Source organism: Tubulanus polymorphus, chromosome 3 (genome assembly GCF_964204645.1).
Source record: "Tubulanus polymorphus chromosome 3, tnTubPoly1.2, whole genome shotgun sequence".
Taxonomy (NCBI): domain Eukaryota; kingdom Metazoa; phylum Nemertea; class Palaeonemertea; order Tubulaniformes; family Tubulanidae; genus Tubulanus; species Tubulanus polymorphus.
In genome coordinates, this window is record NC_134027.1 from 2,468,345 (window position 1) to 2,493,895 (window position 25,551).

At 38.4% G+C, this 25,551-nt stretch overlaps 2 protein-coding genes across 2 annotated transcripts; both read left to right on the forward strand.

Moving 5' to 3' along the window:
- The first annotated feature begins 84 nt into the window (after window positions 1–84).
- Window positions 85–2,458, forward strand: LOC141902029 (uncharacterized). Its single transcript, XM_074789660.1, has 10 exons — window positions 85–230; window positions 378–552; window positions 669–814; window positions 890–1,007; window positions 1,100–1,158; window positions 1,240–1,356; window positions 1,452–1,538; window positions 1,636–1,705; window positions 1,791–1,883; window positions 1,962–2,458. Exons 1-10 carry the CDS (start codon window positions 141–143, stop codon window positions 2,015–2,017), a joined length of 1,011 nt encoding a protein of 336 aa, XP_074645761.1. The 5' UTR covers window positions 85–140; the 3' UTR covers window positions 2,018–2,458.
- A 1,303-nt stretch (window positions 2,459–3,761) lies between these two features.
- Window positions 3,762–25,404, forward strand: LOC141901604 (junctophilin-1-like). The gene is given in 6 exon segments (XM_074788946.1): window positions 3,762–4,528; window positions 15,692–16,493; window positions 20,527–20,563; window positions 20,565–20,646; window positions 22,503–23,545; window positions 23,930–25,404. Coding segments are annotated over 6 exon segments (2,442 nt in total). The 5' UTR covers window positions 3,762–4,143; the 3' UTR covers window positions 24,023–25,404.
- Window positions 25,405–25,551: the final 147 nt, after the last annotated feature.

Consider the following 25,551-nt stretch of genomic DNA (forward strand, 5'->3'; position numbering starts at 1 on the left):
CCAGAAATGTTTCAACTGATAAATAAATTTTGTATTTGAATTATCGGAAATGAGGGGTAGTCACATGATACTTAGTGAACAAAATGGTGGACGACCAAAACAAAACCCAAAACGGCGCTATTAAACGCTAATGATGAATTATGGAATCTTCAACGAATTCAAATTTAAGTGACAGTGTTGATTATAAAGTCAAACGGACTCCAACAATTACCTCAACTATTGTCGGAACGGTGGGAAATCTAGCCTACTTTATTTTGTCGTTTGTTAATCCCGCAATCGTGGGATTCGATTAACAAACGTATTACAATTACTGATAAATGATGATGATACAATGATAACAATGCCAATTGAAAATTTAAATGTAATATTTTTTGCAGACGAGGACAGTTGAAGCAATTAAACCGAAAGAATGGTCATTTCTTGCCTTGACATGTTTGAACTTGTTTCTTACAGTCGCTCTTACAATAGAGCGATTAGTGGTTCTAATTATCTATGAAAAGAAACCCACTTCACAAGATTTCACTTTTGCCATCTTACTTCTGTTGAATATCGGTTAGTAGCGGCTGCCATGGGTTTAAGCATTTTTTTCTCATGTAAATAATGAAGAAAACAGCAAATAAGTCGGATAAAAACAGGATTAGTTTAATAAATGGTGTGTGCATTTTCAGGATTCTGTGGATTTTACGCTATTCATGGTGTTCTCAGAGAGAGAGTATTTGAGGTCTATGCGCTCATTGCTGCTATATTAACAGTTGAACTCTATTGTATTATTGAATATATAGAAAATGTAGATGGAAGAAATACAATCAAGCTGGTAAATATTCCAAGAATTGAATAGCTTTTTCTGATGATAACACTAGGCATTTTGTAAATTAATCTGCTATTGCAGGTGCGTTTGATTGTTATTTGTGTTCTGGCTCCTTTGAATATATTCCTAGCAGTGATTGCTGCTAAAGGTTTTGGATTTCTGGACTGTAGAATCGTTGGGGCTACTCAATTCATGCAAAGTAAGATAATAAGATGTTAAAGCATTTTGTAAAAGATATAAATTATGCATTGAAATATTCTACGGATGTTTATTGGCATCAATTATTTCCAGGTATCTACAGAACATTAACCATATATTCCTGTTTCCTGAAATTTGATCTTCAAGTAGCTGTAAGTTTTGAATGAAGCCATCAGGAATAATAAAGCTCCATTCGAATTTATCAAGAATTTTTGATTTTACTAAATTTGCAGTTGAGTATCGTTGTATTAGTGATGGTGAATGGAACAAATGTTGAATTATTTGAAATCATCACGTTATCAGTTGGGATTCCATATTCTATCATATGGACAACATTAGGAATTATATTCGTAAGCATCATAATGAGAATTGTGAAGGCACCGTTTATGCTGGTACATGTGTATAACCATATGAGCGACAATCTCTTCTCTCATCTTTTCTTCAGGTCCAGAAAGAAAACAAGTTTGGAATGATTTTTCTAGCCATTTTGTCCCTACCTGCTCCAGCATATGTGATATACAAATTGATATATGTAAGAAATTTCATATGCAAATAAATCTGTATTAAAATTTGTGGTAAATTTTCATGACAGCAATACTTTAAAATAGAAAATATTTTTCTAATTAAAGGTTTATTCTAGAATTGACACGATGAAGCCATTGGAAAACGAGGTTATTTTGTATTCTCAGTTCTTTGCAAGTAGGTGATGTTTTAATGAATTTCATTTGTTGCTATATTTTCGTTACAATCGGGCTGATGGAGATAATATATTTTTATTAAATAGGCGCTCTGTTTCTGATAGTGAGGTTTCTATTGGCATTTGAAGGGATCTCTGTCTACAAGAACTTCGGGAAAGGATTGAAAGAAATCGATATACGTAAGCGGCAAGATTAGAATTCTTTGATACGATATTTATTGCGAATTCATCTAATATGATGTGGTAATTTATTTGTAGCCGATGAACCAAATGAAAGATCGGGTTTGCTGAGTGGCAGATCACATACTAATTGAATTAACAAAGAGAACGAAAATGGAATTCAATCGTCTCAAGTCTGGACGAAAATAACATTTTTTCATGGATAATATTCAATTTATAAATCAAAAATTTCTGCTCTGCTTGTAAGATCAGTGGACTATGTTAACATTTCAATCAAAATGTTGCCCAGCTAATATCATAACCAAATTCGCTTGAAGTTATTACATTAGGCTTCACATTTCCTTTTAGTCACAATTTGTAAATCGTCATTTAGAGAGGTCGTTACATATTATGCGGTCAGACGACGTAATATGGCGTAAAACGATTAATCAAGAGTCGTGTAATTACTGTAGGATGAAAAAAATGATTGTTTGAATAGATTAAGTAATGTTTTAATTTGTTTCATGTATTTTATACGTTTATATATATGACGTTTAACGCACTAGATAATCTGCGTAAACCACCGTGTAACGCATTGTGTGTATTAATTATATTTATTTATTACATATTAAATCGATTTATATATTTGCTAAATATATTTCTTTCGGTGTTTTTGTGTTCGTTTGGCTCGTCGAACGAGGTAGAAATATAATATTCAGATTGAGGAATTGTTCGTGCAATATAACGACTGTAGGACAACCTCGAACAGCGTTCGAATTCAAGTGCATTTTAACAGGCGGGAATATTGAACCCTTATCTGTTCTCAGATTCAGAGGATTTGATTCACCCTACGAGGAATTATCTAACAATTGCTCGTAGATTCGCCATATTCCATAAAACCAGCTGCACGCGACAAATCGATCGGCAACCACCGACCGACTTAATACTCTCGGCTATCGATTTCCGGTTCTCAAGGTCATCGGAAGTATTGCTTACACCTTCAAACTCGAAATTATTTGCTCTAGGTAGCGATTGCATTAGGATAAAGTTCACGTTTCCATTTGTATCATATATATTCACGACGGAGCGTTGATAGTTGTCAAGTTGTTAATGATAGCTTTATCAGTTGTCAATGAAGGTCTGCAATTACATCGGCCGGTATCCGATTCTTATATATTATTCACGAAGTAATAGTTATTAGAGATAAAGACGAGATGAGAATGAAACACTGTCTGTCACAATAATCGAGTGTTAATCCATTCCTTTCAGAATATTTCACGTGATTATCAGGCCTGTTATGTTTATCTTGCTTATCTTAAATAGGGACCTCGTTCTAAAATAATTTCTACTTGTAATAAATGCATTCTTGATTATTAACTTTACTTGGAACCAGATCCACAAAATCTTTAACCAGATTTTTGGAACTAAATGTCGATTCTGGATTCCCAATAACGCTCAGCTATTTCTATGGAGATTTAAATGATTATGGACTATGTAAAAACATTGGGCGACGCGGCTGATAAACCTTCAAAGATGGTTTCTTTTTTACTTTTAATTATGGGCTGTATGTTTATTTTAAAACGATTGTAATAACCTTTGTTGAATGGAATATCAGATTCACAGCTTGCTATCACCAGGAATCGATTGGGTGATTATATAGCTGCGACACAGACGACATGAGGGATTCAGTACTGTAGCAGACGACAGTTCATTGAGCAGCAGACGGCGGCTTACAGTGCGCGTACCGGTGTTCGAGAAATTCTCCGGTAAAACGCTAGGAGATGCTACTTCATACTGGCCTCCTTACAGATTTACCGGGATCGCGGAGTACAGCGCGCTTGCAGCGGGGTTTTTTCCTCAGCAACTTCTCGGGGAGCGTATTCATAACAAGCCGGCGAAAGAATTGAGACCTTATAAGGCTTCGGTAAGCCGTGCTAACTGCGCGCAAGTCAGATCCATCCTGCATAATTTATTCACGATACTCGTCGATGGAGTCGCCGTTTCGAAAACCAAGTCATTAAATACAGATTTCGAGGCGACAATTCGGAATATAGACAAACTTACGAAACTAGTTACCCGCCAGTCCGCTGCGTGATCTGCGTGTCGCGTGGTACCAGCAACTGACAGCTGTTTTGTGATACGTCCATCCATGTGGGATCTATTCCGAGGCTCCGCTAGCCGACTTCCGGCGTACTGGTAAGGTCGTTTCTATCGCTCTTAAGACAAGCTTCGCCACCCTCCATGCTGGAGGTACCCCCATCCTCTAAACACCGCCCGCATCATGAGTGTCGGTGGGGGCAGATTCGATTTCGATGACGGTGGGACTTACTGTGGAGGATGGGAGGACGGCAAAGCCCATGGCCATGGGGTCTGTACAGGCCCAAAAGGCCAGGGCGAATATTCCGGGGCTTGGCAGTATGGCTATGAGATCTCTGGGGTGTACACTTGGCCCAGCGGTAACCAATTCGAAGGCCAATGGCTCCAAGGCAAACGTCATGGTCTTGGGGTGGAGTCGAAAGGTCGTTGGGTATATCGTGGCGAGTGGACTCAAGGATTCAAGGGCAGATATGGTACTCGGACTAGTATAAATTCTGGTGCTAAATATGAAGGGACTTGGACAACTGGTATGCAGGATGGATATGGCGTGGAATCGTATGCTGACGGGGGTAAGTGACATTGTACATATATTTCACTTCTATCTTCAACATGCTCAATCACTTCGGGTTCGTCACCATTTTTACCTATTTTTTCAACAATTCTTACTGACGGTAGATAATACGCGGTGGCTGATAGAGAAAATTCGTCCACGCATGAGCGGAGGAGACCTTCAGAAAAAAATATGGTCAATGGAATATTTGTAACTGCACAAACTCCAGACGACATTATAAGCGGAGTGAAACAGATGTCGTCAGACGAAAACAGTCAATAAAATCAATCATCAATATCAGATCAATACAACCACTAGAAACACAGTATTCATACGATCACATACTAATCGGCCTGAGTGTATTAATCTAAATCAATAGTTGAGAATTTATCAAATCTAATCTAAACCACCTGTTGCTGATGAACATACATATATATTGCAACAACGTCAGTCGATGGTCGGCACTGTGTGAAAAGCAAGCGTCCACTGGGTTTTGTATGAAGCCAGTGAGGCGTGGGTCCAGCTGTGCCTTCATATCGTCCTCCGTGTCAACCTTGTCCAACATCACGTACTGTCAATTTACTAAATATCTGATGCGGTTTTATGTTGAAGCGATCGGACATGACTAGGGACATGTCCAAAGATTGATATTCGTGTCTGTCCTTCGTCGAGTATACGATAAATTAGAAATCAGGACGTGAAAGTAGAATCATGGACTGATATATTATCGATATCATACACAGAGGCTACATTAATATATTGAATTCTTAATTAAAGCAATACTTAGAGATGGAGGTCAATAATATGACATATACACGAATTATGGAAATTGAATGCGTATGTGTCAACATTGATTCATATCGGATGATCAGTTTACACAGAATTAATTTCAGATCATGCGTATGAACCTAGACTGGCTTCTTCATGGTATGAATTCTGCAGGGCAGGCTTTATAGATCGGTTTTAACGGATCAGTTTCAACAGCGCGGAGATTCACCAAATTGACTATGAATTTAGCTAACCTCCGGGCTAAAGTTAAAAATCGGTCTATGGAGTTTAGGACGAAGCCAGTTGAGAACGGTTACAATTTCGTAAATGATGATCTTTTAAGCGGATTGATCGAAATGATTGAGGTTTAAAATCTATAACTGGTGCGTCATGTTTTGAATTTTCGAAATCAACTGAATTGAGTAAAGCTGCGCGTGTCATGTTGACAGACGATAAACATATCGACCAAACTTCAGCCACATATCACTTTCATGTTCACCGATTCATGCCGTAAATCCTATCGACCGGCCATGAATGCCATTGCTCGCATTCAGTTTATCATTAGGATACCATTTGAAAAAGTTATGTGCAACGAAAAGGTTCACGCCAAGCATCGAAACAGACGTTTTGATGTAGATGCTTCTGATAAAGATGGCCATCAATATCATGGTCTGTAAGGCACATATTAAGGTAGATCGTTAATTGCGATGAATTCTAGTTTTCCATCGAATACACGATGAGGGATACACTAGAGATAATGCATGAATAGTGTCATCGATCCGAATACTTGAAAAAAATATTTGAGAGATCATATCCTCAACTGATGGCGTATCACACCTCGCTGATAGTGAATATGGAAGTAGGCAGTAGAGTGCGACGTATATCGATTATTGATTTACGTTTTTCGATTTACGGTTTAAGTTTCAGTAATGATCAGCGCTGAAGAGTCTGATATGCATTATTCGCCATATACACCAAATCAGGCAAAACCTCAGCGGCTCTTTAGATCAACTCCAAGAAAAATTACGATAGGTAGAACACAATATCCGTGTTGACGCGATGAGGAGAGAATCCCACAATGATAATAAAAAGTCCGAAAATGAAACTTCGAGATAGTAGTTTATTTCAACGTTTCGACTATATTATTCCTGAAGATGACTATTAGGATATAGTCGAAACGTTGAAATAAACTACTATCTCGAAGTTTCATTTTCGGACTTTTTATTATCATTGTGGGATTCTCTCCTCTCCAAGAAAAATTATTTCGTCTAAAAGTCTACACACAGCCCTCTCTGAAACAGCGGTAAAGATGTACAAAATCTCATATTGCAAGATATCACATAATGTGACATGTCTGCGATATCAATTTATGAAACCATAGATTATAACGAATGAAGCCTTATGATTTTATCTTTTCTTGGGTAAAGGTACGATATGTACGGTTTCGGCATGGAAAGACTGTCTATTTTAGGCGATAATGGATATTTCAGTTGAAAACGCTAGGAGTTTAAGTAGATCAAATGAAGTAGGAACTTCATAATAATTGTCACCATTCCAGGGATACGCCCTTGACATGAACAGTAACAATATATACAATAACATAGGGCTTAACAGAGGAAACGCCCTTTGTGGATCGGGGCAACTAGGAAAATTCGTCTCGCCCTGCAATTGTTGCAAAAAATATTAAATATCACACTTACAAAAGGAATGTAGACCTAATATATATTGGTATTCGAGTGCCTGGTGCTTAGGACCAAACGTGTTACATAAATCATATTTAGAAAAATAATGAAATAACTGAAACATAAAAAATGAAACTCAATAATGATACACATGCCTGTCGGTGATTTTAATCCCCAATCGTAATAATAGTAACGTCATTCCTCAATAGACGCGTAACAAATACAAGTAAAATGTGGTGCGTTACATAATTAGAATTCTGAAAATACTGTGGATTGATTTGCATATGCAAAATAGTCTGTTGAATAAAACACAATACTCGTTATACTCATCACGAATTTAAATAGAAATCGAACTCAATAATAACTAGTTTTGGTTACGTTTAGATTATTTACATTCTACCCATAATTGAATCTATACATCCTGGTATCACGAACAACATCGTGTATGGCTGTACCGTGTGATTTATTCTATTCGACTAATACATTTTTAATCAAGTGTCATTTAACTTTATTACGCCAGTCAGCGTCGATTGGCGTTTTTGCCGATTTTTTTTTGCGGAAATCGCTTTGGCGAAAAGTCTATTGGCAATTCACGTTGTACTATTATGATCCAAATTATTGGACAGATATTGGTCTGGCCACAGATTATTTAAATAGAAATACAAAAAGCGATGACAACCTGAAAAAACAAAAAACCCTGTCTGATTTTTAAATGCATTGTTTGTTTTATTTCCACGCGTTCCAATCAATATACACAACATATATCTATTCGGAACAAAGACACATTTATTTGGATTGGAATAAAATCAACCGCTACAATAAAAACGTGCTTCGTCTGAATTATTGTGGACACCTGTTAACAAATATATTGTATTGTTAATATCTGTTAAACAACGGTATATAAACGATATGTTGTACACGTATATTTGTATAATGAGCGAGCATCATGACTACACCCTAGCCCCTAGCCAACATCTTTACCAGAATACGATATGCTTCGTTTCACTGCTTGCACGGTATCTATTTTCTCCACATATTCAGCCACACTATCTTTAGGGTGAGATGCTCTTAGGTTACGATGTGCCTCTATACAACCAGTACCACGGCAATCTCTATATTCCTGCAATCTACCGAACTATACCATCCCCTCTCGTTTCTCTCTTATCTCAAGATCAATATTATGTATTATCAAATCAATCCTACGCGCTTTATCATACAATTCCTAACAAAATATATACAAACGATATTAGAACGGTAATTTCGGACATATTGTCTGAGGATAGAAATCTTACGTCTGCAAAACTGTTACAAAACCCATGGTACAACTAAAAAAACAGTACCAGAGTACCAGACCCAGACATTTAGTTTATTTGACGAGAAAATTAGTACGTTTTGATTTTACGAAAGACAACGACACCAAATCCAAAAAGTACTATTTTTCAAAATTGATGAGAGACCTCGTCAAATAAACTAAATGTCCGGGTCTGGTCTAATCTTTGTTCTCAGTATGTTATTTTTTTTAGTTGTATCATTCGTTCTGTAACAGTTTTGCAGATTTTTCAAGTGATAATTAGCTCCGCAGTTACAGCCCGAGACACATGCTGCGCATAAATTAACAAGTTTGACGATATTTAATTGTTTTCACCATTGACGTGTTAATCGTGAACTTCTCTGATACAGATTTCGTAACTTATTCAATTTTTGTTAAAGTATCATTTTTCGTAAGTTTCAATTCATCCCCAATTTTTTATATTTGTTTGTTGTTTCCAATACAAAATACAGATTGGCTGAAATAATAATATTTAGTTTGAATTCAACGACGCTTTGACAGTATTTGACCACGACCATAATTCATGGCTCAGCTTTGCGAGGAGGAATATGATGATTTATTTTTCATGCGAATATAACTCAATCTCGCTGATCAGGAAAAGCCGTATTTACATGATACTGACTGCGCACGAAAACCGATTGCCCCCGGTAGAGGCTGATGATAACATATGGAGAATACATATATCCTATCTCCCTCGTAGGTCTAATTATAAACGTAGAGAAGGTTGGTATTCCTGATGCTGCTGCTGCTGCTGCTGCTGCTACTGTTGAAGATAAAACTAACGCTAGAGAACACCATTATGAAAATAGAAATCTATATTATTCACATGGAAACGTCTGATTATTTTTATCGTATATTCTTGTACGAATCTTACGAGAGGCAATTTAAGAAACATCTGTGAATTAATTATTTTACGTACACATTACGTTAAATACTAGCGCAATGCAAAATATCTCCCGAAATTTCGCATCCAAGAAAACCCTCCTTTATACCATCCTTGGAATCGATCAAAATCATTTATTTTAATAATTTGTCAACAAATCTGATCAATTTATTCTAATAAAGTAGTGATAAACTGATAACTGGTTTATAGAGCAGGTATCAAGGTTTTTAGACAAAAAAGCCCTGGAATAATTCTCTAAAACATATAGCTTCGTATACATAACACAATATACACAAGTATTTCTCCTTTGTGAGATAAAAACACGATAGAACAGAAGTCATGTCAGTTAATAACTATTTTAAACTTTGCCGTTATGTTCACTGCGGTGTTGAGGGAACGAGAGAGAATGAGAAGAGTAGTTAATCTTTTCTCCCTCGATTCACGCTGACTAAGTAAACAGGTTTAATGATGAGAAATATACAGAATCAACGTCCAGAAAGGTTAATGATTCCGAAATAGTGAAAGGAGGTCTGATGAGTAACTTGACCAGTTAATATTAGCCACCTGTAACTTATATATACAGTATATGAATGAGTCATGATTTATTTATGAGATTATTTAAAAGGGGAAACCAAGAAACATTTACGAGTCATAAAAGAGCAACAAAACTGGGTAAAATCTTTCAGTAAGAGTTTAGTAAGCGCTGTTTGATCTACCGAATTGAGCATTATGCGTATTTCACATGCGGAAGTAACGATCTTATTTTGGCTCCGTTTCCGCGCACTTATAGCTTTCAGTCATTTAAACAGTAAGTTGGTAGAATGTTGACATTGATGGCCTGGATAGTAATACGACGGCAACTTCTTGGTTTGCGTTTCCTCGTGGAACCGGCTCGTGTCACAACAGGCAGATCCCCAAAGTAAAACAAGTATCGCATCCATGGCAACCGTACCTGGCATCTCTCCGTAGGTAATTGACAAAGCTGTAAGTTTAGGGAAATTTTGTCGCAGTCATTTTTGGATTTGGCTGAATAACACGCGTGAAGAGCCGTTATTGATAGCTAGACAGACACAAACTCCCACGATACGAGACTGATCATTTTAGTAAAAAGATCATCGGTTTTTTTTTAGAATAGACAATATAGAGTTATATTTGGAGAGTGAAACGAAATGAAATCATATAAAGACTATAAAAGGCGATGAAATTCATGTCCAATAATATTTTGTCACATTCAGATGACAGTCGTCACAGCGCGTGGTTACTGCGAGCGCAAGCCGCTAACAAGTATTACGTAAGTCACAGTTCAAGGCCATTTAACGGTCAAAATGACGCATATGTCAGTAAATAGTGACCAGAGCTTCATTTCCGGTCAAAGCGTTCGTCGAATATAAACAAACAGAATGAATGCTTGATAAATAGATATTTTAATACGAGAATCTTGATGAAACTGTTTTCACTTCCTCTCAAGTATCTTATTATTTATTATACCTACGCCTACAGGACCCGGTTCCACATGTTGTGGGTTAACGCAATGGAAATGAAATAATTCTAACTTAGAGTTCTAACTTACAACAGTGGAACAGGACTTTGATGTGAGGGTCAAAAACTACTTCGACATTCGGTGTCGTTTATCACTACACCGTCTCATTGAGTGCGGTACTGTACACGTTCAAAAGTCACCATTACAGTCTGCGGAATATTAACTACATCGATTTAAAACCAATTAGTAATCCATTATTATCCGGTCACATCCGCAATTCTGTCAGACAAATGGTGACTTCCGACCGGTGATGTATACGATACCCTCGTCTCAACAGTGTTTACAGCGTTCAGATTGCTTTAATGTAAAAATAAGAACGGCGCATTTCTTAGAACGTTTCCATATTTAACCGAAATGAGTTAGTGAAGAAATACGACAATCATGTAAACAGACACAGACTCATTACTGGATATATGTCGATTTGACTTTTCGTTTATCCGAGACTTGGTCTGATATCAACTGGATGATATCGCGCCTGTCGTTGATATCACGAGGAATATATCGGCAGCATATGGTTGTCACTTCTTGGAAACGAATTCACAGTTATCTAGAAGCCTGATAATGTATATTAACTACTGAAGCCGGATACAAGGTCGTTTAGCGACTCAACTGAATCCTGATGGGAATATCAAAACACTAATTACAATAGAGAAACAACGACAAGCCCCTCTCCTGTCACAATATATATTATATGGTAGCTAGATAGGCGTTAGCTTACGTATTCCATCATGGACGTTTTGTAATAATAATTCACAATACGTCGAAAACTGAGAAATATTCCTTGGGGATAATCGTTTAATTTCATTGTGATTCTTTCGTGACGTTAATAGGCCGTCAAGCACAAGCCGATGAAGTAAAAATTGTCACAGTTGAATGTCATTTGAAGGTCATCGTTGCACTACCTGGGGCATGAGACTGTGTAGCTCGTCTATCCGTGTCGCGCTTTTTGAATCAAATTTTTCAGTTTTGAAATCATCATTCATAATACTTGAATGATTCATTCATTAATTGCTGCGTATTTCCATGCTGTTGGAGGTAGAATATGGTCGATCCGTTTATCATTGCTGTAAACGCCGCCGACGTCTGTTTCAGACGTTTATTGAGAAAAATACCGTTTGCGTGTCTAACCAACGAGTCATTTATGTGGACGATGATGAGTGGCTGTGCAAAAAATCATAAGAGTTGACAGTAATCATAGCCTTGATACTAATGTATATCTGAGTACGATATGAACGGCGGAAAAACAATACAAGCACTGATTAATTATCCAAGTGCAATTAATCAAAATTTCCATACGGCGACCGACCGTATCTCTGAGTATGCACTGGGTTACGCGAGAATCGTATTTGCGGCGTCCAAACAAGTTAGCAAATGTTGGCCGCACTTTGGTAATGTTGCTATATGGATTATTCATGATACTCCAGTTGGTTGTAGCATCACGTGCAAAGGGAAACGATTTTCAGTTTAGCGGCAGTTTTTTTTCAGTAATCGATGTATCATGTGCAATTGAAGACTTGATTGTTTACTAATAATGAATGATCATTATCGTACACGAGTAATCTTTCATCGCTACCGCAGAATTTTTCTGAATCCAATCAGTCACGAACAATTTATAAGCCATTACCGCATGCGTTATAATTACAGTCAAACAGGTCTACATTTACAGATCCCTGAATTTCCACCTACAAACAATGATCTACATCTTCTAAGTTCTAAAAAGAACTTCGTCATTTGTTGATTGATTGAAGTTTGTGTGACTTATTATTGCGGGATGAATCTTTCGAAATGGAACTGTTCGCTGTAATGAAGTTTCACCCGAGTCTCCCTCTCTCCCTCTCCCTCTCTCCCTCTCCCTCTCTCCCTGTCTCCCTCTTTCCCTCTCTCTCCCTCTCCCTCTCTCCCTCTCTCCCTCTCCCCCTGTCTCCCTCTTTCCCTCTCTCTCTCTTTCCCTCTCTCCCGCTCTCCCTCTCCCTCTCATCCTCTTTCCCTGTCTCCCTCTCTCCCTGTCTCTCTCTCTCCCTCTTTCCCTCTCTCCCGCTCTCCCTCTCCCTCTCATCCTCTCTCCCTGTCTCCCTCTCTCCCTGTCTCCCTCTCTCCCTCTCTCCCACCCTCCAAAAAATGTTAATTGCGGTTTGGAGTAAATATTGCTGAGCTGCGCTTGAGAGTCAACTGCACTCTGTTTGTCTCTCGATGATCTCGATATTAGATACAATTGACGGGAAACTTACGGGAACAAGTTCAACGCAATTAAATCGATCTTAAACAAGCGTCGGTTGCGCACGAGACAAAAAAACTAATTTCGATGATTTTTATCATTCCTAGCCGACAATTATCGGCGCATGTATATTTCTTGGGCGATGCGAAATTGAAACACCATCAAACATCTATCTTCTCTTATAGTCCGATAGAATGATTGAATGAATGAAGTTGTGAAGTAGGCTATTGTTTTCCAATGTTGTGTGACTTAATTAAAGTTGTTCTGATTTTTAGAAACGATAAAATTTGAGAAATAACGTCACACAACAAACGTCAGAATGAATATTCAAATAACCGGGTGGGTTTATATGTGATTAGATTTTAAGTGTTATGCGGTATGTTTTCAACCAAGACGTTTTTCTATTTTTCCTTTTCTAAAGCAGGATTTGTATTGCATCGGCTGGACTCATTTTATCAGGTTACCATGGTAACGCGTATGATGCAGTGTATTAACGCTGAGCATCTTGGTTCTTTGGTGAAAATATGGGCGTCAGCAGCAGCAGCAGCAGCAGCAGCAGTAGTAGATCTGGCTTCAATATGTTTTACTTCTCAATTTGCTTTCAGTTTTTCACTGAAATAACAACAAACGATTTAAATGTTATAAATATGTTTGACGATACACCTATATCATGATTTTACCGACGAACTTCTAGGGCGTTCTCAAGCAGTAAAAAACACAACTCAAAATCCAAACGCCTCAAAACTAGTAGTTACCGATTAGTTATATATAACACATTTATAGCACGATTCGTTTCACAGCGTACACATTTTTTTATATTCGAAAAACAAATTGTTTAATTTTGCGAACTATTATTAAATTTTGTTAAATATTCTTATCAATATCGACCTTACGTCATAAAATAGGCACGGCAAAATATATTTATAAAATGTATGGAAATAATGGTAAAAAAGAGTCGCATGAAGTCGCTGAAAATATTATCATTTTTGTTTATCGATGAAATATTAGCATTAAAATTTTCTTGTATCCATTTTTTTTTCTATACATGTTCAAAGGTCGCATTGGAAAAAAAACGACCGTATAATTTGCGGAAACATGGCAGTTGAAGAGATGTGAGGATTTTTATATGATTCAGATTAATCAGTTCACGGTAACTGTCATGTTCTGCGGTTATATACACCTTGATTAAATGTAAATTTCTAAACCCTTTGGGAAGTATGTTTGTACACGAACCGTAAAACTTCGATGCTACGCGAAATTCCGATTGGGAGGAGCATCTCTATCAATATTGAGTGCACTATAAAACACACACACACATAAACGCAAACGCGAATGTTTGTCTTATAACGCATAAACTACTCATTTTAGTTTTTGTTTTCAAACGCAATTCAAATTTTAGATATATCGCGAATATTGAGGAGCTCCATGTTCGGGCGATCGATCTGGTATTTCACAGTCTGAACTTACGTCTAGTCTAGCGTTTTTTGCATCGAATAAATTATATATCAATTACTTCGCCCTCCCTGATCCATACAGTCTGGGTTTACCTGGGTATAGGTATAAGTTCTTCGCACGAATAGTCTGCAGCGTTTTTTTTGTTTCCTCCTCCACCAGAGCGCCAGCAACAGGCGCTGTAGGTTCCCGTTACTCTATTTTACTGCGCAGATATTTCTTGGAATTCGTTTTTACGTCTGAAGCAATTTTCATCTTTCTTCTCAAGTCGTCTGCGAAACAGTACGTGTACGAGCCATCGACCCCTCCCCCAATAGAGAAGCTCTCGATAAAAATTTTGTACGAAGTAATAAAACTGTAAATAGTAAGGATGATGAGAATGTGATCGACATATATGTTGGAAAAGCTCGCGCCATTAATGTCGAGGATGTCGCTTCCAAATGAGTAAAAATTCCAGTTCGATGTGACGTTTTATGAGGGAAAGTGGGTGACAAAGTGTCTATATAATTGTCAACGTCAAGTGCCCTTTAATGTGCTTCTTTCAACTGAATGATATATATTACTAGCGTTTCCTTCGAGACTCGCATAACTTTAATGGTCGATTCCTATCATTAATTATTTTGCTTCGGTACATTCGCAAAACGCATTCAGCCTTCATTATTCGCGCAATAACTCGAAGAGCATTATTTGATTCGCAACATCTAAACCATAATAGCGGTTTTTTGTTTGCCAAATAACCGAGGAAAAACTAGATTTTTCTAGAGGTTTCTTTTATCTCGAATCGGCGGGAAAAAAAGTTTCTTCGTGGCCGCTAACACCGTGTGGATATCGTCTGCAGATCTGAGGGGGCGTGCATAGATGAAATTGTGCCCATTGGTATTTTGAAGCGTCACATCGCGTTTACGAAGCCTTTAGCGTAAAATAAAAACAGACAGTAAAAATTCATCGCTAATTTCCTTCTCTTCCCCATCCGCACCAACAACACCACACATTACTTCGCTCCTCGTCGGATTTAAAACCGAGCGAAAGAATAATCTTCAGCTCGAATTTCTTGTTTCGAGTCATTTGATAACACTTATTTTTGCTAATGGCGCGGACAAAAGAGACACTTCAGATCGATTTGTGTTGTTGAAAGAGTTTTCACGAGCGGTTTATCGATAAAGAATTTCACTTGTAAGATACTCACGAAAAAACATTTCAACCACTTTGATTTTTTTTGTTTGATAAATTGCCACGTACGAAGTTAAATGATGTAATATTTAAAGCTGCAAACATTGTCGAGTAAACCATAGTTTTCATTGTATTTTTTCAGGAACTTATCAAGGACAATGGTTAAGAGGAACACGACACGGTTATGGTGTACGTCAAAGTGTACCATACGGTTTGGCTTCGCACTATCGTCCAAAAGCAATGCGCACATCCCTGACCTCGTTGAGAAGTGAACAAGAAGCCGACCATGTCGTAAAAGAAAGAGATAAAAAACTGGATGAAAGTCGGGGTGGTTTCGTATTAAAGGCTCGTAGCGACGAAGAGCCAAATGTTCGCCGACTTTCATTATTCGATAAACATGGTCGAAACAGTATCAAGAAAAGCATAATGTCTGGATTAAAACTTAAAAAACAAAAAAGCACTGGTGATATAAACGACTCTCCAAGGCGTCCTACGGGGTCCGTCCGTAGTACAATTAGTAATATTAGTCACATGAGTATGGACTCTACACAGTCCCGCGCTACTAATTTATCACGTTATACAGATAGTAACCTTAGTTTTATCAGTCAGGACGATATAACCGATGTCAACGTCACTGAGACGTACATGGGCGAATGGAAAAACGACAAGCGATCTGGATTCGGAATTAGTGAGCGTTCAGACGGATTAAAGTACGAAGGCGAGTGGTACAACAATAAGAAATACGGCTACGGGGTGACGAGCTTCAAAGATGGCGCGAAAGAAGAAGGAAAATATAAGAATAATATATTAATTTCATCAGGGAAGAAGAATAAACTGTTTTTAATTCGCTCATCAAAGTTAAGGGAAAGAATTGATAATGCCGTGGCGAATGCCCAGAGAGCTGCTCAAATAGCCATCCAAAAAGCTGATATAGCCATTTCAAGGTAAGCACGCTATATAAGGCTAAATAATAATTCAACTTATCACTCGCAAATGTATAGAAAAATCATGATGAATAATCTAAAATAACTTTTTCCAAAGAAAAGAATAGGTCATGGTACGATATAGTAATTTTACGTAGGAAATGTTCGACTTATGATATTCGTAGTACGATGACATTTTTATGGAGAGAAACCTGATAAAGCCGTATCAAGAGACGCGAGGAATCATAAACCTCAACACGATTCCCATCAAGCAGATTTCATATAAACCGGCATCATTTATGCCCTCTTTTTTATTATGGCCCATTTGGGAATAATCAGCCACAAGATGTAGATCATTCTCCCAACGTTCTGCCACGACAACGTTCTGGAAGAAACTAATCAAGATATATTGATAATCATGAGCCTAATAATGCGGTATCGTCTCCATACTTAACTCTGTTTCATCAAAGCTTGAGATCGACATTGATTTGTCCCAATTTTTAAAATGAAGTCAACGTTTTGGGGTAGAAATCAATCCCATCTTTGTTTCTTTTTCCGAAAATTCGCTATTTCATATTACTAAATTACTGACTGACATATCTTGTAACACTGCTTGATAAGAATGACTAACTTTCGAAAGTTTCTTCGAGAATAATTCATAACTTTAGCTTCATTGACAAACTAATGATCACGAAGTAATGACGATCATGAGAATTATGATAATAACAAGCGAAATTTACAAAGTGAAAAGATTGTAAATACACGATATTTATGGTCGGTGGAAGTACGTTCTATTAAACAGTAGAAAGTTTAGTCTCCGAAATGCTTGAAAAGATAACCTAGAAAGGCTCCTACTTTTTCCAGAATATCTTGGAAAAGAAAAGTAAAGTCTTGTCTTGCATTAAACGAGATATCACTCGTGCGGTTCCCATCGATTAGTCAGGTACTTATAGCGGATGTAGGTTTTTAGAAAATCCGCCATTAAGACGATTAACAACCTACAGGATTAACACAACAATTATCTATCTCCTTAACGCTGTAACAACCGACGCGAGCAACCGACACGTCTCACCTAAATACGACTATAAACTTCACTTCTATTTTATATTACTAACTCCTCACTGTTCGTAGACAAACAATTTACGGACGAGTGTTAGAATATCCTGTCGGATAAGTGCGATGAATCCACTTTTCCTCAGTAATCGCATCGCTTTTTAAAAGTGTTTTTAAATGTTGAAATAGTGAATTGTAACTCATGTTTATTTGATTGATTGGTTAATTTTGGTTTGATTTCGAGTCCCTTACAAACCCACCACACCTGCCGGAAACAAAACTGGGGGCTTTTAACACAACGACGACAAATTTTCCGCTAAAAATGATGAAGATTTTCCAATTTTTGAAAGTTGCACTACATTTCACAATGTATTAAATCAACTTTGAATTGTTCCGAATGTTGGGGAGACGTTATACCCTTGAAGATTTAGGTAATACGAAACATAAAATGAATGTTTGGCGGATAAGTTGTCATCCGGAATGATCATATTAGTAATCCATTACATTGAAATCCCTGTAGAATTTTCATTCCATCAACGCGTTTTATGAAAGCGATTCTTCTGCTTTGTGGTCGATGGTGAAGTATAGATAAAAACTATACCGACGGATCGGGAAATTAATCGTGCTGAGTTATTAATTAAAATTACCGAGCTTTGATTAATATACTAGATGGAAAAATAGAATCATACAGAGTGGAACAAACTCATTTAGAAAAAGTCTTTCATTCGATCTATGAATATTTAGATAATGTTTATTGTGCGTGTGTGTAAATGTGATCGAATTCGATTGGCATAAAGTACGAATTATTAAGCATACTGAATCAGTTTAATTTTTGCCAGTAGCGAGTAGAAAGTGTTAGATGAAATATCTCAGGAATCTTGACTAGAAAACACGTAAGAAGCGGTAAGAATCTTACTAGAATACACTCGTTGATTGCCCGTTGAAATCGTTCATTGAAGCACTAATGCAATTAAATCTACTGTGATAATTATATTCCGATAGAATGGAATTCGTTCACTCGCTCAACGCTTCTTCGCGCCGAGAAACGTGAGAGCTTTCCGTCTTATATATTGTTTTTGCTACCTAAGATAACTTATTAAGATACGGATCGTATTTTGATTGCGATATTGCGTTACAAACTGCGCAATAAATTAAGCTATCGGTCATCTCTTTCTATCAGCATTTAATCCATTCATTATGTAGAAATGATTTTGTATGTCTTTATCGTGATAAGTCTATTCGGGATGGGGTTAAGCGGACCCTGACCGTGGTTATTAATGCGCTGGGTTCAGAATAGTTCAAGAACGACGAACAAAACCAAAGACGCCAAGAATATACGTCGTATTCGGGCACTTCGTCAAAATTTCATCAGTGTCAATTGGCGAGCGTGATTACAGCGCGGGACGAGAATCAATGTCATTACCAGACGGTCACCATCGCCGTTGTATAACTTGCCAGACGAAACGACCATTCTTATCTGATAACAACTAGCGAAATGGCGATGTTCTTGATAATTCAGGTGGCGACGTGGGGTATTATCGGGATATTGGTTTATCTCTACAGAAACAAAAACAACGTCGTACCACTTTATTTGTGATAAATTGAACTGTCATATGCGTTGTATTAAGTTCCAGACGTCGATGTTCGAATCAGACCAGTCCCTGATCACTTCGTTAAAAATCAAAATATCAAACGATATCTACCAATCAAATAAATAACAGCGTAAATCCCTATTTTAAGATAAAAAAAATTGGATGAATATTTAACTCACGATGCCACTCAACCAACCTAGCTGATTACCCCCGCTGAAAACACTTGAAATAACCTGTAGCGGTTGAGGCATTCATTTCTTAGGCATTACATCTCTCTCTCTCTCTCTCTCTCTCTCTCTCTCTCTTCTCTCTCTCTCTCTCTCTCCTCTCTCTCTCTCTCTCTCTCTCTCTCTCTCTCTCTCTCTCTCTCTCTCTCTCTCTCTCTCTCTCTCTCTCTCTCTCTCTCCCTCTCTCTCCTCTCCTTCCTCTCCCTCTCCCTCTCCCTCTCCCTCTCCCTCTCCCTCTCCCTCTCCCTCTCCCTCTCCCTCTCCCTCTCCCTCTCCCTCTCCCTCTCCCTCTCCCTCTCCCTCTCCCTCTCCCTCTCCCTCTCCCTCTCCCTCTCCCTCTCCCTCTCCCTCTCCCTCTCCTCTCCCTCTCCCTCTCCCTCTCCCTCTCCCTCTCCCTCTCCCTCTCCCTCTCCCTCTCCCTCTCCCTCTCCCTCCCTCTCCCTCTCCCTCTCCCTCTCCCTCTCCCTCTCCCTCTCCCTCTCCCTCTCCCTCTCCCTCTCCCTCTCCCTCTCCCTCTCCCTCTCCCTCTCCCTCTCCCTCTCCCTCTCCCTCTCCCTCTCCCTCTCCCTCTCCCTCTCCCTCTCCCTCTCCCTCTCCCTCTCCCTCCCCTCTCCCCTCTCCCTCTCCCTCTCCCTCTCCCTCTCCCTCTCCCTCTCCTCTCCCTCTCCCTCTCCCTCTCCCTCTCCTCTCCCTCTCCCTCTCCCTCTCCCTCTCCCTCTCCCTCTCCCTCTCCCTCTCCTCTCCTCTCCCTCTCCCTCTCCCTCTCCCTCTCCCTCTCCCTCTCCCTTCCCTCTCCCTCTCCCTCTCCCTCTCCCTCTCCCTCTCCCTCTCCCTCCTCTCCCTCTCCCTCTCCCTCTCCCTCTCCCTACTCCGCGAAAAAGCGAATCATATGATGATAATATTCTCTTTTCTTGGTGCTGATCCGAATCGTTTTCCTTGACATAAACGTCTCGCAGTATACTGGGGGGGGGGGGTAGGGGGCGTATTCTCTTCGTGAAGGTTGTCTTACATAGAAAATGTTACGATTCGCTAGAGATCGAATATCATTAATAGAGAAATCACGAGCGACAAAAACACGTGAATCGTCACATGACCAAGTCATCCACTTTACGGTGTTGAGGAAATGATTGCTCTATGAACAAATACATTGATTTTCAGCTGTTTTGCAATTTCTATTTTCAGAATGGCAAACGCGAGAGCGAAAGCTGAACAAGCCGAAACAATTCGCCCTCATCGCTCGTCAAGATAGCGATTTAGCCAGATTAAAAGCCAAAGAGTTTGCACCAGAATTCCATCAACCAGGTGTGTAATTTCAATATTCCATTTCCGGCTTGGCTTTTCGTAGAAATCTAGTCCGCCTCGTCAAGGATATCGGTTAATATCGGGTGCCACTTTTCCGACCACAATCCAGCGCATTTCGGAATAATCACGTAAATGAAATAGCTGGCAGCTGAAATGTTGGTAGCTGGCGAGAATACCGAGATACCACTCCTTCCGCGTCCTGTTTATCTAAGAAAATATATCGGGCAAAAATCTAAATCAAATTCGCATCTAATCGTCTATCTAACGCATCCTGGAATTATCATTACTGTCATAATGATGCACGGAACGCGCATTATTTTTGATCAAACTTTCCAAGGAATTCATCCGTTTGGCCAGTGTTAATAATCAACACTGTAACACTGACCAAACGGATGAATTCCAGTTACAAAATGCAACAATCATCGTTGCATGTTGTGACTAGTGTGAATACGACTCTATCAAATAAGTCGTATTTATTACTTGTTGAATACGTGCTCTGTATAATCAGGAAAATTGGCTTTGTTGGTCGCCACCGAGAAAAATAATTCCGCACAATGTGTCGCAGGATTTGTAAGTTGCACCAATAAGAATCCATGAATGGCATCAAGGAAAAATGTAATAGTTCGCTTTCTAATTATCTGTGAAGACATAAAACAATGTTTCCGATAAATTTTCATTTTCTTCCGAGATTTCTTTGTGATAAAGAAATGTAGATTCTATCATGACGGTAAGACTGATTATTCACCAGGTTCAGATTCCTATTAGGATATAGTCGAAACGTTGAATAATTAGCTCGAGGAACATTTTCGAACATTATCTTATTATTGTGGGATTCTCTTTATATCATCGTCACAACACGGACACATTGTTTTATTCGTGGTGATGTGATATCAATACGGTCAGCGAGGCCGAGTTGTTAGGACGGTCACCTACAATGCCACAGGACCCGTGTTCGAGCCTTGCCTGCGTTTACATAAGCCCGATTTTTTTTTTACTTTCGAAACTAGATATACGCGTACTGCAAAACTTCTACCGATAAGTAGAAACGACCAAACAAGTTCCCAGTAAACGCGTGTTTAGATAGAAAATTGTGTTTTCTAGCAACTATTCAGATACTAATACATGGGAACCTATTAGAGAATTGAGCACGCGGTGTATATCAGTATATGCATGTATAGAGGCAGATGCAGTGGTAGAGAAAGAGTCTACCACCCTGGAATCTGTGAGTTCACCTTCACTATAAATACCTAGCCGATAGCTTTACATATAAACAGGAGTCTGAAACGATTGTGGTTTCTAGAAGCTGGGAACTTACGTCATCGCCTTGATATACGAGCCAGGCGAATTTGAAAATTCCATGCAGTGGTTATTGTTTAGTTCCAGACACATTTTTGGCCCATCAGTCAAAAAAGTCATGTTCAAAGTATAGTCAAGATGTATATGATGATTCACGCCATCAATTACATGAATTTCAAAAAGAACCCGCGAATAACGATGGGAAAATGTTAACTTTAGATTTGCAAAATGTCTTTATTTCACGCTTGACGATTATCAATCTAATGTCAGCGCGTACTAATCGGCAGAAATAGTACTCGGTAAATGCGGAATCCATAAAAGCACCATAACTATTCAAATGAGTTGAAATGTCTTTATGTAATTTCAAAGGGATACGATGATATTTACAACATTTCGAGTAGAGTTTCACATATTCCACCAACTATTGATATTTTCCGAGGGCCACCAAACCTGTCATTAAAACATGTGACGATGAACGATTTTACACACACACCGTGTGAATGTAAAAAAAACACATATTGTAGAAGTCGTGTACATGTGTTTAATTTCTATAATTGCAGGTACTGATATACTGAAGAAGAGAATGGAACACGGTCACACTGAGCCTTACGCCGACGTCCTTCATATGTCAAATCATCATCACCACAACCCTGCACATCAACGCTCAAAATCTATGATGGCCAATCATAGTGGTGAGCACGGTGACACGGTAAATCGTCCTGGTATGGTACACGCCCTTTCGACAGCGATGGATTGCGCATTGGCCGGTAGTTCGAGTAAAATTGTTCAAGGTTTGAACAAGTTAGAGCCGGAAAATACGGATCATTATCTGCGCGCAAGTGATGATCATTATGGCGGGAGCATGGAACGTATCGACCGTTCTCCCGCCACAACCCCGAACTTTCACCGTCGGCACAACAGTGGCGGCCATTTGTACGGCGAAAAGCCGGAAAACCTTTCGGACATTTTGAATTCCACTTTGATAAACGATCATTTCGATCAGTATCGAACCCACCGAGGAGATAGCGGATTAGGACGCGATATGTATCCAGAAGAGAGGTATAACAATCATACCCAACAACCACCACACATGGATCCTTCACCGGATTCAGGCGTTTCAGATACCGAATCTTACCGTCCCGGATTAATGACTCGTAGAAAAACGTTACCTTCAATCGTACAAGGCAGGGGTGGTGGAGTAGCCAAGGAATCGCCAACGAAATTAAACCAAGATAAAGTACAGACACCTGTGCGTAGTTCAGAAAACCTGAGTAAAAAGAACCCCGATACTTTCATAATCGAAAACGGTATACGAAAACGTGTTCACGCCGAGGTTCACGGTGCTGCGACTAAACCATCAGCTAAATCAGGATTACCAAATCGCTTTAGAATAGAAAAAGATCCAGCATCGGCCAAATCAATAGGAGCTAAAAGAGGAAGTCTTCCAGATGTTAGCGAATGCAAAGAGTTACAGAAGAATCTGGTTTCTCAAAGGGAAATGCATAAATTGTCGAGTAGAAGACGAGATGAAATCATGAAGGAAAGACGTGAAGAGGAACGCAGGAGACAAGGGGATATAGTTATACGACTTACTGATCTTAAGGTAATCATTAATCTTACAGGAAAACATCGTCTATTGAGTGAAAGTGGAGAAACTCAGTAGAACCTCATTGATACGAATCTTGTGAGCTAAAGTGAAATTGCCGTAATAAACGGGTTTCGTATTATCCAAATCTAGATTGATATAAAATAATATATTAGCTGGGGAAATGCTGGAAATCATCGTAATAAACGGTCGTTTTTAATCATAGGTTCAACTGTATCTTCCTAAGAATCAGTTGAACCTCAACATACACAAAATAATTGATATTCATTTATTCCTAAATTTTGCTAAGGTTTCTTGAAAAATGACAACGCAATGTCTGTAATTGTGAAACTTCTTTCGTTTTTTACTGCGATATTCTCATAAAATGCAATTATTTTGTAGGACTGGTGCCAAGAACGACAGCTGCTTATGTTTGTTATTGCTGTGAATGTCAGTCTGGCAACGATGTTTTTTAATCTCCTCTCTCAGCAATGACACCGACCAATGTTTCGTTAACTGTCGTTAACTGGTATGGCCTTAAACAAAATGATGACTTAACGGTGTTCAAACGCATGGTGCTAAAAAAAAATAAAACGCCGTTAGGGGACACGAATATGGCTGTCGTACCCCGATAGATGGCGATTCCGCAGATGCCGGCTAGGCCGTGGCTGATTCTTATTCCACTATACATTCTAGACGATGGAAAAAAATTGAACGGAACCTTTATCACTAAATATGAACGTTGATTATGTATACATTTTTTGACAAAAGAAAATGGTTAATTATTTTCTCTCTACGTGCAACATCATTCATATACGTATATACATATATATGTATATAAAATATCAATATATACCAACATTAATCAGGTGCCTATTTTTGATTCTTTCTCCTTTAATTTCGTTTAAATGTCCGAAATATCTATATATATATATATATATATATAAGTAACGTTGTGAATTCATACGTGTAAAAATGAATAAAAGTGAACTTATTTTTTACCGACAAAAAATCAACAAGTAAGAGGCTTAATTTGCCTTTTGCTAAGAATGTGTCTGCTGGATTTAAACCAGCCAGTCTTAACAACCCTGAATAGTTTTCTTGTCGCTTGTGAATAATGAATGTTTTCCTCCGATAGTATTCTGTGCCTGCATGTTTTTTGACTTCAAAATGCAGGACCACAAATAAATAATAATTGCTCCAGTATTGTTTTATAGGTGTAGGGAATTTCTTTTTCTGGGAACCGCGAACCAAGAACCATGACAGTGCTACAAACACTAAATCACTTGTAACAAAGGACGACATTTTCAATCTTTAATCTTGGTGTTCTCTCATTCTCTCTCTCTCTCTCTCTGTTTTTCTCTTGTTATATGTATTTATATAGAGCTATTCAGATAAACCGTTAATTTAACTCTCAGTATAAACTCTAACTCAGATGAAAATTTTCTCGTCAAATGATAAATTTGCAGGGATTTTATCTTCCGTTTCATTAATCGACGTGTTTGTCCTGAAGTGCTTGTGTATTTTTACGGTGTATTATACGAAAATCGAGAAGTGTGTATTAAAATGAAAGAGGTGGCTTTGAGCCTCTCGATCAATCTGTCGCATATAACCCAGGTTTTGGCTGTGATGATTAACACGATGAATGTAGATATTTAGAAACTTGTAAATTATCGCCCCCTAGTGATGATTAGTGGAATGTTCACCTTCTATTAAACATATTTCCGAATCACAGTCGATACAAATCTGAAGAATATTTTATTATCCTACGATCATTACATTTATTATTACACTCTCTTTATATTTCACGTTAAACAATATTATTTCATCTTCACTGACGAAATTTTTCCCAGAGCTACCTGACTGTATTAAAATAAATTGGTCTATTTAAAAAAAAAGGTTTCTATTTCTCTTGTTCGTTTCTCGTGCGTGCAAAGTTGAAGATATTTTTCTGAAAATGGGGAGCGCGGAGGTTGCACAAGTGCATTGTATAACCGATTTACAGAAATATTCCACTGAGAAGC

Excerpts from the sequence above, each read along its gene's own strand:
- LOC141902029 (XM_074789660.1), top strand. The coding sequence starts at position 141 with ATGGAATCTTCAACGAATTCAAATTTAAGTGACAGTGTTGATTATAAA. Across the intron at positions 231-377 it reads CCTCAACTATTGTCGGAACG|ACGAGGACAGTTGAAGCAAT; the intron begins GTGGGAAATCTA and ends TATTTTTTGCAG. Across the intron at positions 1,008-1,099 it reads GGCTACTCAATTCATGCAAA|GTATCTACAGAACATTAACC; the intron begins GTAAGATAATAA and ends AATTATTTCCAG.